The 15,246-nt window shown below is 40.0% G+C and overlaps 1 protein-coding gene and 1 pseudogene across 1 annotated transcript in view; both read left to right on the forward strand.

Annotated features, from left to right (window-relative positions):
- The window catches only part of slc29a4a (solute carrier family 29 member 4a), a 44,339-nt gene extending 35,420 nt beyond the window's left edge, over positions 1–8,919 (forward strand). Inside the window, exons 8-9 of the mRNA XM_074696290.1 lie at positions 4,966–5,206; positions 5,541–8,919. Coding sequence (XP_074552391.1) covers positions 4,966–5,206; positions 5,541–5,686 — 387 coding nt within the window. The 3' untranslated portion in view covers positions 5,687–8,919. The remainder of the gene's footprint in view (positions 1–4,965; positions 5,207–5,540) is intronic.
- A 2,535-nt stretch (positions 8,920–11,454) lies between these two features.
- On the forward strand, positions 11,455–14,385 carry LOC141809327 (uncharacterized; annotated as a pseudogene).
- The last annotated feature ends 861 nt before the right edge of the window (positions 14,386–15,246 follow it).

Raw genomic sequence — 15,246 nt, forward strand, 5'->3', positions numbered from 1 at the left:
TCCCCTAGCCCTAATATACATACTAACTAACACTGACTAGGTTTTTCCTTCTGTCTGATAAATTCTTGCTTGTGATGTATGTCGCTTTGGACAAAAGCGTCTGCTAAATGAAACTGTTGAACTGTAGAACTGCTCAGCTGACAATGAGACAGACTGGGGGATGGGTTGGAGATAAAGTATTTCTTGAGTCACTGTACTAATCTCAGTGCAGGTGTAGCTGTTTTGTTTTCACCGTTCCTTAGTTTAGTGAATGTTTCAGTATGAGAAGTAGAACCAGGTAGGATACAGGTAATACAAGCAACCATAAGTGATATACACTCACTGGCCACTTTATTAGGTACACGTGCTAGTACTGGGTTGGACGTGTTTATAGGGATGTGTCACACACAATTGAGGTGCTAATTGATTAGGTGATGGAAAGGATAAAAGGGAAGTGTGTGGATATTGTTGATGCCAAATTCTGACCCTACCATCCGAATTTTGCAGCAGAAATCCAGACTCATCAGACCAGGCAATGCTTTTCCAATGTACTATTGTCCATGTTTGGTGAGCCTGTGTCAACTGTAGCCTCAGTTTCCTGTTCTCAGCTGACAAGAGTGGCACCCGGTGTGGTCTTCTGCTGCTGCAGCCCATCTGCCTTAAGGTTGGACGTGTTGTGCGTTCAGAGATCCTCTTCTACATAACTCGGTTGTTGTCTATTCTGCCCTCACTAGAAGATCAGTGCAGTTTTCCAGCTTGACAGATAGTTAAACAGTTTATCAAAGTCATCCAAAAAACTATCCAGGAGATGAGGTAAGGTTTAGAGCATTTATCAATGTTGAGTTTTTGTTCCATTTCATTTCAGTTCATTCCATTTCATTTCAGTTCATTTCATTTCCATTTCAGTTCATTTGGATTTATTTGAGTTCATTTTTGTGAAACTGTAAAAACAGAAAAAGGAAATACAATGGTCACAATTCATAATTCTTAATTCATATATTACACTTCTCTATACATCAACATGTCTGCCTTGGTGGATTGAAATGTTTTTGTGGACTCAGAGAGGAGATACTGGCGTTTCTCTGTAGTTCAAAGCAATAAAAGGCCAAGGCTTTTCTGTGTCTAATGGAGAACGAAGACTTTTGGGCTACAGTTTGCTTTTTGCGTGGCATTTTCCATCATATGAACCACTTTAACATGGAGCTGCAAGGCAGGGATAAAACAGTGATTCAGCTTGTGGAGAGATTTAATGCTTTTCAGAGAAAGGGCTCTGTCTTTTTGCTGCTGAACCATGTCCAAGCAAACTGCTTCATTTCCTCACACTATGTAAATCAGCCCTGCCTTTCACAGAGGCAATGACCAGATTCATAGATGCTTTGAAAATAAGCATCAAGCTCTTTCATGTGCTTTCCCAAGTCCCAACTGGACTGGAAAGAGATGACTTTGAGCTCTCCACTGAGGTGATGGATACTTATATTTCACTCAGTACACATCAATCCAGACGAGCGCCGACTGATTTGTCTTTGTCATTCACCCAAGAGGCTACAGACTTTATCTTGGCTAGGATCTGCTCCATAGTAATTTGATCAGTTAGCGATGGTTCAAGCACGGCATGGTTGCGGTCACACTGGCCACTGGAAACGTGCTTTAGGGCTGAAGCATGCTTAAGCACGGCACAGTTTGCTTGTGTGACTGCTTCCTAACTAGTGTTTTAAATTCACCTGGCCCACCCTAAACCTCAGCAGCTTCTGTCCATGCCTTCTTCTTTCTGTTGGTGTCCTTATAGACAGATTGTGTTGTGTTGTATAGAATGATGAAGTTTTTCACTGGCAAGATTAATTTGTCCTCCTCCAGGACATCAGATTTCCTCTGGATTTGACCTAGTTACTATGTTTACATTTCAAGCTTGTGTAGTAGTTGCAGTTAATGATTGGAAAAGTAGCTTACTGTGTGTGCAAAAAAAATGCTAACCACTGATAATAAGTTGTTAATCCCCCACAAATGATCAAAAAGTTTCAAGTGTCCATCTCGATCTTAAAAGGTTGAGCGAGGACTTAGCTGACCTGTGCCTGTTCAGAGGGGCATTACAGGTGCAGGTCATATAATTAGAATATCGTGAAAAAGTTGATCTATCTCAATAATTCCATTCAAATAGTGAAATTTGTATCATGTATACATTAATTTCACACAGACTGTGACAGACTGCTTTGTTTTCTTGTCACTATGCGCTGCCCCATTGTGGCTGCCTGTTACAGCAACTCTCTCTTGTCCATTTCTTGTCATTTTTTTCGTCTCTTTTTCATCATTTTTGCATTTGGAGTGGATCATTACTTTGTATGGTTCATTTGTCGGCCGTGGACACCAAGCTGATTATGTCTTCAGTGATACTTTTACTTTTTTTGGTCTGGTGTTTGTCTGGAGATCATGCAATTGTTTATATGTGAAATCAGCTGTTAGCAGCCTGTAGCATGTCAATGCTAACTGGTACAAGGCCTGATGATTTCCCACAAGGCGAGGAGGTGGTGAGGATGATTTGCTGGTACTCAGGTGTGAGCTAAGAAGTGACAATATGGACCTGTCCTTCCATCCATCATAATTTGGATCTTAAAGGATAAGTTCGGTTTATACAGTTTTAACATTGTTTATAGTATGAAGTAGAACAAAATACTCACCCAGAAGTCTTTCCTGATCCAAGCAGTGCTTCGGGAGATATTAAGTTCTAAAATCGTGCAGCGGACGTCCGTATAATAGGATCCATCGGGGCATAGACAGCGCCGCTCCTAAAACTGCATTTATCGTCCAAAAACTCGTGTTCAAAACTCATCATAGTCCGCTCTGGGTTAGATATTGATGATCTGCTGAAGTCTGTGTCACTCCAGACAGAGTACTGCGCATGCGCAGTACTCTCTGGAGAGCTGACTCCTTTCTTTAAGGGAAAAATGTAAAGAAAGTCTTTGTCAGTTCAGAGGTCATTACAGCCACACAGCGCTGTCTGACTGCAGCAGATGACTAACCCCGAGCGGACTATGATGGAATATGGGTGAAAAACATGAGTTTTTGGATGATTAATGCAGTTTTAGGAGCGGTGCTATCTATGCCCCGATGGATCCCATTATACGGATGTCCGCTGCACGATTTTGGATCTAAATATCTCCTGAAGCACTGCTTAGATCAGGAAAGCCTTCTGGGTGAGTATTTTGTTCTAATTCATTCTATAAACAATGTAAAAGCTGTATAAACAGAACTTATCCTTTAATATATCAGGTTTAAAACACTAAAATAACATCAGGAGCTTGTAGACTTCCAGCACTGTACCACGGGAACAAATTAATTGCATTTCAGTTGCTATTAACACATCATAAGAGATTTTTTTTCAACCTATATTATTTTACTAAAACTTGTAAAGCACTTTGAGTGTCAGTCAAGGATAAAACACTAAATATCATTATCATGATTAATCTTCAACCAAACAATAATCATAATAGACAGAATTTAATCAGACCACATTTAAAATTAGATAAATGTATTAAGATTATCCAAAGAATAGATTAGATTATTAAAAATGAATTTAAAAATCAGCATGGATGACAATAAAACTTAAGTTACTTACACACAAATAACATTTTCCTCTGGGGGATCAATGAAGTTAAGTTTAGTCTTATATTAATAATAATACTTAAAATACTTTATTTCAGATATTTAAAAAATTACAACTTAAATCATTACTGCAAATCCAATCAAAGTTCATCATGGCATGGATTATTTGTTTCATTTTTCTTATTCATTTTTAGCCTAAGGGTTCAACAACACAGACGATGACAGACACAGACACTGTATTTTTTTCAAAAGGGAAATACTGGCGTAGAGGTTTTCAGAGCACAGGGCACTTTATTTAATTCCAAATGGAAGAGTTATAATTTATGTTTATCTTTATTTATTATTTTGTACTGTGTTATTTGATTAATCTGTTATTTCTGACAGGAATACAAAGCTCATTGAAATCTCTGAAGAATGTTCATGTGATTTTATATATTTGTTCATTATCAGTGTTGTGAAATTAATGTACGATAATCGTTATAATCGTGAAACCGAGATTATTCCTCAGACTATAATCGTGCAATCAAAATCTATAATCGTTGCATCCCTAGTCCAGATGAGAGAAGGCTCTCTGAAGCAGGTAGATGATGGTGTCTTCAACCCCAAGCTCATTACGATATGCAAACTTTAATGGGTCTTGAAAGGTGTTCACCTGCTTGTTGAGGTGAACCAGTTGGAGTCTCTCCAGGACTTTCATGATGTGAGATGTCAGGGCAACTGGTCTGTAGTCATTTGGTTCAGCAGGTTGTGGTTTTTTAGGCACTGGAACAAGGCAGGATGTTTTCCACAGCACCGGATTGTTTTCTGACTCAGGCAGAAAACAATCCGGTGCTGAAGATCGGACATAATTGTTGTGAGCAGGTCTTGAGAACTCTGGGACTGACACCATCTGGACCTGCTGCCTTGTTGTTTTTTGTTGTTTTTGTGTTGACTTCAATAACTCCCTGTCTTCATCCCTGAAGGCTTTCTTTTTGATGTTCAGCAGCTTTTACAGGTCACTGGTGATCCAGGGTTTGTTATTGGGGAAGCACCTCACTGTTCTTGTTGGAATGATGCTGTCCACACAGAAGTTTATATAAACTGTCACACACTCAGTCAAGGTGTTGATGTCATCTCCATGTGGTTCACAGAGTACACTCCAGTCTGTAGCCTCGAAGCACCCTCTCAGAGCATCTTCAGCTTCATTAGACCAGGTTTTAATAGTCTTTCTGATAACTGGTTATTGCTGAACGATGGGCTTGTAGGTGAGAAGAACCAGATTATGGTCAGATCTTCCTAGAGGTGGCAGGGCAGAGGCGCTGTATGCATTTTTAATATTTGCATAGAATAAGTCCAATGTTCTGTTTTCTCTCCTCTCCTCCTCATCCTCCTCTCCTTTCCTCTTTTCAGATCTTAGCTGCGCTGCCTTATGATTGGTCAGGAGGTCGCTTGCTCTTCTTCTCCTGCTTGCGTGTGGTCTTCATCCCGCTCTTCGTCATGTGTGTGTACCCAGCCAGCTCTCCCACCCTTTCTCACCCCGCCTGGCCGTGCCTCTTCTCCCTCCTCATGGGTGTCACCAACGGGTACTTTGGGTCAGTTCCCATGATCCAGGCTGCAGGGAAGGTCCCGCCCGAGCAAAGGGAGCTAGCAGGTGGGCCTCTCACCTCACCCCAGTTTCTGTGCTAATGTTAGCGTTCAACTCAACACGTTATCTCTTACTCTGGGAATGCTGCACAAGCTAACTGACTGCATGATAGCACAGTGCTGAAATTAAGGATAAACACATGCTTACTGCTAGCATGTTAGTGCAGTGCTGAAATAAAGAATAGATACCTGCTTACTTTTAGCATGCTAGCACAGTGAAGGTTAGCTACCTGCTTACTGTTAGCACATTTGCATATTTGACATGATTATAGTAAAATATGATTGTTAGCTGGTAGCTGCTCAGACACACTGTGATCACTCCTTATTGCTGCCCCCTGCAGGAAACACCATGACGGTGTCCTACATGACGGGTCTGATGGTGGGCTCTGCTGTGGCGTATGTTGCCTATAGCTTCACCTCTCCAGGATCAGGAACTCACCTCCACACACTCAACATGTACACACCTGCCAATGCTACAGGCTACTGAATGTCCCCACACACTCGCACACACACGTTTACACGCACACACACACACACACACACACACACACACACACACACACACACACACACACACACACCTGCAGCCTTTAACATTGAGATCCTGAGGGTGCTGCAGACTTACTCTATGGAGGAGGACAAAGATTTGCTCTTTGTGGCGGTGTGAATAAGGTGTCTGGACTTTGACAAACTTTCCTCTGGTGGTGAAGATCAGGGATAAGTGGGCTGAAGTCAGCTATCAGAGCGTTTCACTGTGAGCCCATCGTCTGCATGTGTTAGGGTTACATCAGAAATACTCCTAACAAAACTCCAACACAACAGAGGAAGGAATGTGAGTTTCGAGTCTGTCCTTCCTGCAGCTTTAGTATGAAGCCAGAACACTGTCAATAAGATTTGGTATCAATAAAGACAGAGAGAAACAGATTTACTGGCGGTTTGAAAGTTTGTTGTGAACTTGCATCCATTACTGTCCTGTGTACGATCACAGCCACAGGGGTAACAAGTCGCTGGCAGCCGGCAGCTCTCCTCTCCTGAAAACCTGGAAGCGTGTTCTCGCGCTCTAAGCCCCTTTGTCAAAACACTGTCAGTAAGTAAAAACTGAGAAAAAGAGAATTGAAACTGAAAAACAGTGACACTAAAAAAAAAGTGTAAAATCATATCTGAATATTGGCAAACAAAAAAAATCCTCCAAAAAAATAATGTCTTTTTAATGTCTGTAATTTGTTTTTCAATTCAACATCTCACAATGCCAAGACTTGTTTCAGAATCAATTCAACTTTTTCTACAATGCCAAATTTCTTTTTCAATACCAAATCTTATGGTCAGTGTTCTGGCTCCACACTTTAAGAGCTAAACCATCTGTCAAATAAAGGAGCATTCACCTCAAAAATCAAATTCTGTTTTTCTGAATGAGACGAAAACCATCAGCTGCTGTCTGTCAGAACAGAGCTTACCTGTTTGACATGCAGGCAATACCTCCAAACAGCTGACTGTGAATGATTGATCGCTGTGAAAATCCTGTCATCAGTCCTCAGGGAGTATAAATCAGCTGTTATTGGTAAATCAAATGAACCAAACAAAAACAGCTGGTTGCTCCATCCTTAGCCTTAAGCTCCAGCTAAAAGTACTTCAGAGATGTTTGAATCCTGTTTGTCACAAAGTGCAGATTACTCTTACCTGTCAGCTGAGACATCAGAGGGTTTTAAAGTCAAACTGAAAGACACTTTGGTACCTTAACTACAGTGAGCTAAAAGTGATGTAATGGCACAGTCTTATCACAGTAAACCTGTTCACGCTGCCCGCTGTAAATTTGTTAATTCTCTCATCAATCCAGGAAAACAGAGAAAACTTTTTCAGTGACTGCAACATGCTTTAATAAGACTTAATAAAAACATGTCAAACTAAGACTGTCCCTGAATAAGGAGAGCTCCTGTGAGCTGCTGATCAGGTGTGTTTACCATGTTGACAGGGAACAAACAGAAGGCTGCTTTAGACCACAGGAAACATGACTCGTTTTTAATTTCTGCTCATTAAGCTCCTGGGCCACAGCCATGTTCTGCTGTCAGGCTAACGATCAGAATAATGGTTAGGCTAATGGTCAGGCTATAGTCAGGCTATGGTCAGGCTAATGGTCAGGCTAACAGTCAGGCTAGTGGTCAGGTTTGGCCACAGGACGTCCTGTTTTCACCCTCAGAAGTCCTCAGAGATCCTCCATTTTCAGAGACCGCCTGTTCTCATAGAGGTTTTCATGAGAACTAAACAGGTCAAAGCTCTCTTCACTGTGTTTTTCCAGTTAATGTAATCAACAGGAAACTTAGCAGCCCCATATACCTGAATCCAAAAGAGGAACGGAGCCCAGTTCTAACAAAGACCTTCGTAGGATGATAAGAGTAATGATGCGTGTCAGCAGCTGCCCTTTTTTTTTTTTATCACCGATTAAAACACACTCTGAAGTAGATGATCTCTCTGTCTCTGTCTCTCCTTATTTTTGTCAATAAAAGAACAAAGCCTGTCAGTTAAAGTGTGAGTAAAGAGCATGCTCTCACTGTGTGATGTACATCCTCCTGTGTCCCTCTGAACTCTGTGGGACAGCCCTGTGATGATGTGCCAAACTAAGAGTGGGCAGTGTTCAGGAGAAAACGTGATGATTGTTGTAAATGTTTAAAAAGAGAATGAAATAAACTGACAACTGTTTCTGTTTAGGAAATGAAATGTTTTTGTGCTCTGTGGCTGGAAGTTTGAATCAAACTGTTTGTCTCCTCCTCTGCTGTGGATCTGATGAAGATTTGAGGGTTGAAGGTCTCAGCAGGGCTCAGAGAGAGCTTCATGTAAAGTGGGCTCAGTGGTCAGAGACTGTTTTCCTGTTACATAGATGAAGATGCAGTTTGAGGAAATTTAGGGAGTTCTTTGGGAGGTAACCTCATTATGAACGGAGCAGATAGACCAGGGCGACCAACGGAACTAAGGTCAGGACCTAGGTGACCAAGGGACTCAGGTGACAGACCAAGCACATTTTAGAACAGCTGGGGTGGCCCAAAGTGCTGCCCAAGCTTAAAACAATAAAGACACAATGTACAAAAACACAATTAATAAAAAAAATAGTAAAAATAATTTAAAACGGCAAATAGTTAAAAAGACACAATAAATAGCAGAAGAAAAAGCCAATAAAAACAAACAAAATAAAAAGTTGGGGGTCTCACCTAACCAGTAATAAAAGGTATGTTTTAAGAAGTGATTTTAAGTTCTCAGTAGTGTGTTTGGCCCTGATACTGTTCAAGAGTGTAAGAGCAGCCACCGCTGAAGCTCCGTCCCCTCTTGTTTTGAGCCTTGCTCTTGGAACATCAAGAAGGATCTGACTGGAGCATGCAGGTACAAACACTCGCTCAGGTATGGCATTGGCAACCCATGTGAACTCTTACAGACCAACAACACAATTTTATACTGGATCCTGAAGTCAGTGAAGAGAGGCCAGTACAGGCGTGATGTGAACACGTCATTTCTTTCCAGTCTTCAGGCATGCTTAATGCGAACCTGCTGTAGGCGCCGGAGGGACAACTGATCAACACCAACGTACAAAGAATTGCAATAATTCAACCGGGATGCAATGAACATGCGAGGAGGAAGACCTTAGACCTCTGAATCCAGAGGGACTTTGGTGGGTTTGACAGTTAGAACAGGGGTGGGCAAACTTTTTGCTTTGTGGGCCACAATGGGTTCTAACATTTGACAAAGGGGCCGGACCAGGAGCAGATGGATGGAGTGCTTTGGTAACCATCAGGGTATCATTCGTTCATTCCATACTAGTGTTGTCACGATACCAAAATTATGATTCGATACGATACTTGCCTAAAAAAATTCGATATCGATACTTAAACGATACCATAGCAAACTTGAAATATAAGAAAACGAATAAAATAAACAGCTTGAAGAGATGGCTGCCTCAAGCAAGTTTTTTGACATCTGTTTGCGTGTCTGTGGGGCTAAGGGAGATTTATAAATTGTGCTAATATTTCAGAAAACACTCACACAAAGTTTATAGAGTACATGCAGAATCAATTCCTGGAGTGACCTGAACTCATTTATTATTCTCAAGAATAATTAAACTAAATAGAAAACCAGAAAATATTAATTGTTGTACAGAAATGAGCATGTAAAATAACCCTGCCAGACTTTAACAGCCATCTATTGTTTTCATGCTCAGCACACTGTAGTTTAGCTCACACTGTGTGTTGATCAACAAACACTGTGTATGAATACACTGAAAAGCACACTTTTAACATGAAAACTCTAAAAAAAAAAAAGTGTACCCGTGTTATTTAAGCTTTTTCACAGATGCAACACTTAAGTGTCTCCTATAGGCTTTTATCATTGTTAAAGTTAGAAAACTACTTGTCACTGATTTAAAGTGTGTCTGCACCACAGCTCTGATTCAGGGCTGAGCCTGCTCCACGCAGATCATCTGTTTATGACGCTGACTATTCGTCGTACAAATCGTAGTGAACTAGTTTTCTTGTCACAAAGTAATTGACACTCGTTTGACTTTTGTGTTTGGGCACGTCGTTTGAATCTGTCACTCTTGCTCTATAAGGGGTGAGGATGCTGAACTGTGAGGTGCTTCATCGTGTTCGTAGTGTTTCCTCTGTGTGTGTCGGTAGTGAGCTTTACAGACGGGCTTTGATACGTGTATTAGCTTACGAAGCTTCCCCGACTGTCGGGTTCGCACACAGAGTAATGACAAATTTCGCTCCGTGCACCGGCTTTTTCGAGAAGCTGCGGCGGTTCACAGGAGCGCTGAAACTTGAACCCATGTCTGTAACTCTGTCTGTACTTTTACATGCAGCTTAAGAAATCAAACTGTGAGTTTGTCAGTGCGAGATCGGATAATTAAGATGCACGTTAACAACGTCGTCGGACAGAAAACGGCCAAGCATCGACACGTGAAGCTGATACAGGCTCACTGTTTAACTTCACAACAACACACACACACACTTTGGAAAGAGAGCAAGTCTCCGCCCACTCCTCAGAGAGGAGAGAGGACCCAGCTCGGTGGCTGCAGACTCACAGGGTGCCTGAGTCAAAATGTCTGATTCAGACGAAAAATTGACTTGGAGTATCGATACTTAAAACACGTGGTACTTTTTGAAAACAGGGGGTATCGATACTTTCTAAATATCGGTATATCGTGCAACCCATACCCGTTTCAGAATCCAAAAACGGATAACGACATTCAATTTTTCGTTTTCAAATCAAAAATCCGAAAACAAATAACGGTCTATTTCTCGCTGTCTTGATTTTGTTTTGAAATTAAAATTAGAATATGAGAGAATGGAATTATAATGGGATTTTTAATCTGTGTATGGTTCCTTCTTTTTTCGTTATTCTGTTTCAAAACAAAATTTTAAAAAATGAAAAAAACAACTTGTTTTTTTGTTTTTCTGTTTTAAAACCAAAACGGAAAAACGGAACAACAGAAGTCTGTCCTAGTTTTAAAAATGAAAAAATGAAAAATAATAAAAGATTGTGTCAAAATTGTTTGTGTGATATTTTTATATTAAATGTGAACATCTCTATATAAAAATTAGACAAATAACTCACATTGAAGGTTTATACAGACATGTTCCTGAGCTTTTATAGGTAACAGATCGCTGACGATTCACTCCATCTTATCCGCGCGCATCTGCGCACTCCCATGTGTTTCAATGAGACAGTCAGAGCAGTCTGCTGCTGTCTGATCTACCCTCTTGCAGGGAAAATAAAACATTAACAAGGTTTATTCATTTAATTTTTTCAAGTTCGGCAGGCCGGACTAAAACGTTAAACGGGCCGCATGTGGCCCCCGGGCCGTTTGCCCATGCCTGAGTTAGAAGGTATTCTAAAATTGGATCACCAAATCTTACAGACAGCTCAGAGTGAGGATGGAAAGTTCAGAGTTGAGCCACTCGACAGAATGCCAGAGACATGACAGAAGAAATCCGTGTATCATTCGTTCACTCAATTTTCAACATAAAACAAAAAAATTAAACTTTGAGAAAACAAATTGTTTTTTCAATATTCGTCTCTGAGACAAAATTAAAACACCAATAACGACTCAATTTTCGATTTTTGTTTTTGTTGCTTAAGTAGAAAATTGGATAAATGGATAACAACAGTTTTATCTAAGTTAGACTTTTCGTCTGGTGAAAGCTGCGTGACCCGGAAGTGAACTTTCCTCAGATTTTTTTTTTTTAAAGGCAACAAGAAAAAGGCTTTAGCGTCATGGCAGGGTTAAAGGATTGTTCAGAGCTCGTAGAGCACCTATTTCATGAAGGAAAAACTCATGCAGAAATTGCAACTGCGCTGCAAGCTGCAGGAGTAACAAGGTGCTCTGAAATGTCCGTGAGAAGGTTCTGTGTGACAAACAACCTACGAAGAAAAGGACACGTATCACAGCTTGGGGTTACCATTGCGTCTGCAATAGACAAGGTAATTTCATACGTTCTAATTGAAACAAAGGAAAACACGCAGATCTACACTGTTGTTGTTTACATAATGCACAAAGGAAGTTAAGCTGTAAGAGCAGTCACAGTAGAGGAAGGAGGAGGGAAACAGAAATCATGTCAAGGCGCCCATGGCAACCCACATAGCAACCATTTACTGGCTGCTTTTAGCTGACAGCGCAGGGAAAATATTCATCTGTAAGTCAACAAAGTAGGAAGCATGGGTATTTAAGCAAAATATCTCATACTGCTCAAGATCAGCACGTCTTTCCGTTGAAGAAGGAAAGAGGACAAATGAGCCAAACAGAGATTGGAGCATCAAAGTCTCGGCTGTAGCTACTCCATGTTTAGTGTTCCCCTCTCTTGCCAAAACCCTTTTTTAGGTGAAAATCCTTTGAGTATGTTTTATGACGTATTCAAATAAATAACTGACAGACTTCTTTTCGATTGGTTAGACATAAAGTGTTAGGATATAATTCAAACGGGAGTCCGCGAAACCATCGGGGTCCGTGAAATTAAAGTGATAATGATATTTATCAAAAAAATTATATTTTACCCAAATTTGACTGAGATTTTTATCTAACTAAACAATAGAAGGTAACATGGATTTTATAAGTCCCCTGCTGTTCCAGTGGCCCTATAAATATGACTATATAAAAGCGCTGCCCTCATTCTCCTATAATAAAGAGTTTTAGTTGATTTTGCCTTTACAAGTACTAAACAATGTTTAAGAGAGAGAGGGCAAGGTGGGACGATCAACGTTTGGTGCAGGACAAGTGACAAAAACATGAATAACATGTCTTTATGCTGTTTCTATTAAGATATCTGGTTTAATTAGTTTATTAACACAACACCAAAATCTTGAAATTGTATTTCTCAGATGGAAATAGCAGTTTTCAGGATCAGGAAACTTGTGTTTTTGTGAATATTGCAATATTGATGAAAATTAGTAAAGAAGGTGGCTTTAAACAGCTCTACATAAAAAATAGACAACTCAAAGTTAAGGTTCATACAGACACGTTCCTTAGCTTTTTAATAAGAGTACTGATGATCCACCGCTATCCATTTCATCCACACACACATGCACACTCCTGTGTATTATTTTATTTGTCTGCAATCACTCATTCATGCTGATCCCCCCCTACTCCAAAAAAAAAAACAAAAAAAAAAAACGGACAGGTCCATCTTATGGACGGAAATTCATGTCAGGCTACCTGTCATCAGTGGGGATTAAGGCAGGAGAACCTCGGGTAGGTATGATGCTCAGAGAGATGCACCAGCCATACAATGAGCTGCGTCGACAGGTTAGTGGCCTACATTTGTTAAATTTGACAATTTAAATATGATTCTTGAAACAACAAAGACATTCACTCTAAGTGCACTCTGCATTGATTAACTTTTCTGGTTCCAGGGAACACGAAATTTAAACCCAGCTCCTTACCATGCAGAATATATGGGTCAGAAACTCCACCTTGACCAAAATGAGAAGCTGGGGATGTTTGGAGTAATGCATGTCTTGGCTATAGATGGATTTAGCAGCAAAACTGTTGCTGGAGCCACTATGCCAAGGTTTTAAATGAATTGTAGATGTATTTTTATATATTTCTTATTTAGTGTATGCATTGTTTTCATCAAAAGCTTTGGCACCACTGTAGGTGACTGTCCCTCTTGGTCCCCCTGACTCTACCACTGATATCTATAAGTGAATCTTATAATGGATCCATAACATTTCTGACAGGGAGGCAGTTGCCAAACATGGGAGTTTTATTTGACCCTGTACATGCAAGAAAAGCTGTCTCAACACAGACACAACATCAGAAGGCCACCATATGTGCAGACATCTTCCTCAAGGGTGCTTTTTTTCTGTCTGATTTACAAACGAGGGCCTTTCAAAATAAAATAAAATAAAAAAAAAACTAAAAAGTTAAGCCATGGTATATAACTTGACAGCAGTAATTGGTAAATTTAATTTTACTTGTTTTTCTTTTTAGCTAGCTCTAACAAATGTAACTTTTATTAATAGTAAACTACCCACTGTTGTCGTTTAATCTGCATTTTACACACCTGAACACCTTTTTTTCTGCATAGAGGTTGCAGAATGTTTAGATATGTTTTACAAATCAGTCTTTCTTTTGTTCAAACAGAATCTTTGTGTGGATAGAATTTGGCCTGAGGTCAACAATCGGGTCAATTATCCCCTAAAACAGGCCCTCGTTCACCTGCTGGATCAAGAGTTGATTGACATGCAGGACAACATAACTAAATTTTGTGTCTCCAATCTAGCATGTCAAGTAAGTCAGATCAGTCTGAGCAGAGTTGTTGAGTCCTGGAATGCCCATAGGATACCAGGTATTAAATTGATAATATTTGCATGTATAGAGCTTAGAATCAACAAACAGAATTTGGTTCAAAGCTCACAAAAACTTATTTATCCAATTTAGGCAGAGGGATACCAAATCAACTTGCAGCTAGTGGCTGTCCAGCAAGGATTCCCATGGAGCTGCTCCCCTCTGCTGCTGACACAGCCCACATGTGTGAGCAGGAGTTGGGGTCTTCTCTGACGTGGGTATCTGCATTTGGATCTGACCCATCTGAAACAGAACAGCAGCAATGTCGTGCTGAACAGCTTTTAGGAGAGAGGTTCTCTGACATGTCTGTCCTATTTGGAACTATGACCATAGTGTATTTCAGGAAGCACTGCTCTACCTGATCAATCTTGCTGAAAGATATGCATAAAAAAGGTGGAGATATATCTTAATATGCAGAAGTTAATATATGCACTGTTGTCTTGGAAAAGCTGATTTTGTAAGCTAAACAGTAGATCAACTGACACAAATTTTGTTCAAAAATTATTGTTCAAAATATTTCTTTTAATATGAACTAAAAGTAAAAAAAATTCCTACAGATCCTGCAGGACAATAACAGACATCGCTTTGAACATTAGTATTATGGGAAAAGTGCTTCAAGAATTTACACTGTAAATTGTTGCATCACAAAATAAAGCTCTGAAGAAACCTGCAAGACATAGCAGCCTTTGTTGCACACCATACATGACTAGTTATAGTGTAAACCCTGCATGTAGTGCCACAGTAAATTTTAACATCAACAACAGTACACTGAACAAAGTGCCTAAAATGTAACAGTGAAACTTAGTACAGTACAAAACATATTGCTGAAATACTGTAAACAAACATCTGCTGCCATCATAACAGCAAGACAAAAAAAAAACTACTAGAGTAACTTTTCCAGCGGTTCCAGCGGTGCCAGTGCTTCAGAGAGCCCAGCCACTTTGTGGATGCTGTTCTCCACATCCACAGCATGACACCTTGGGCAATAACTGTGGGTGTCGTTCCACTCCTCAATACATGTCTTGCACCCGATTAGACTTCTGCAGCAGGTAGAGAATATTGGCTTATCCACAGGACCTGTACATAAAAGATTTTTTAAATAAAAGATTTTTTGTCATCATGTAGTTTTATCTTTTTATGCAGAGGGCTGATCAACCAACTCCCAACAACTATATTAAAATTACAAAACATAAGTCAAGACACAAAGCATTTTAAATATTAAA

This window comes from Halichoeres trimaculatus, unplaced genomic scaffold (genome assembly GCF_033239565.1).
Source record: "Halichoeres trimaculatus isolate MK-OKI-2021-1 unplaced genomic scaffold, fHalTri1.1 fHalTri1_scaffold_20, whole genome shotgun sequence".
Lineage (NCBI taxonomy): Eukaryota > Metazoa > Chordata > Actinopteri > Labriformes > Labridae > Halichoeres > Halichoeres trimaculatus.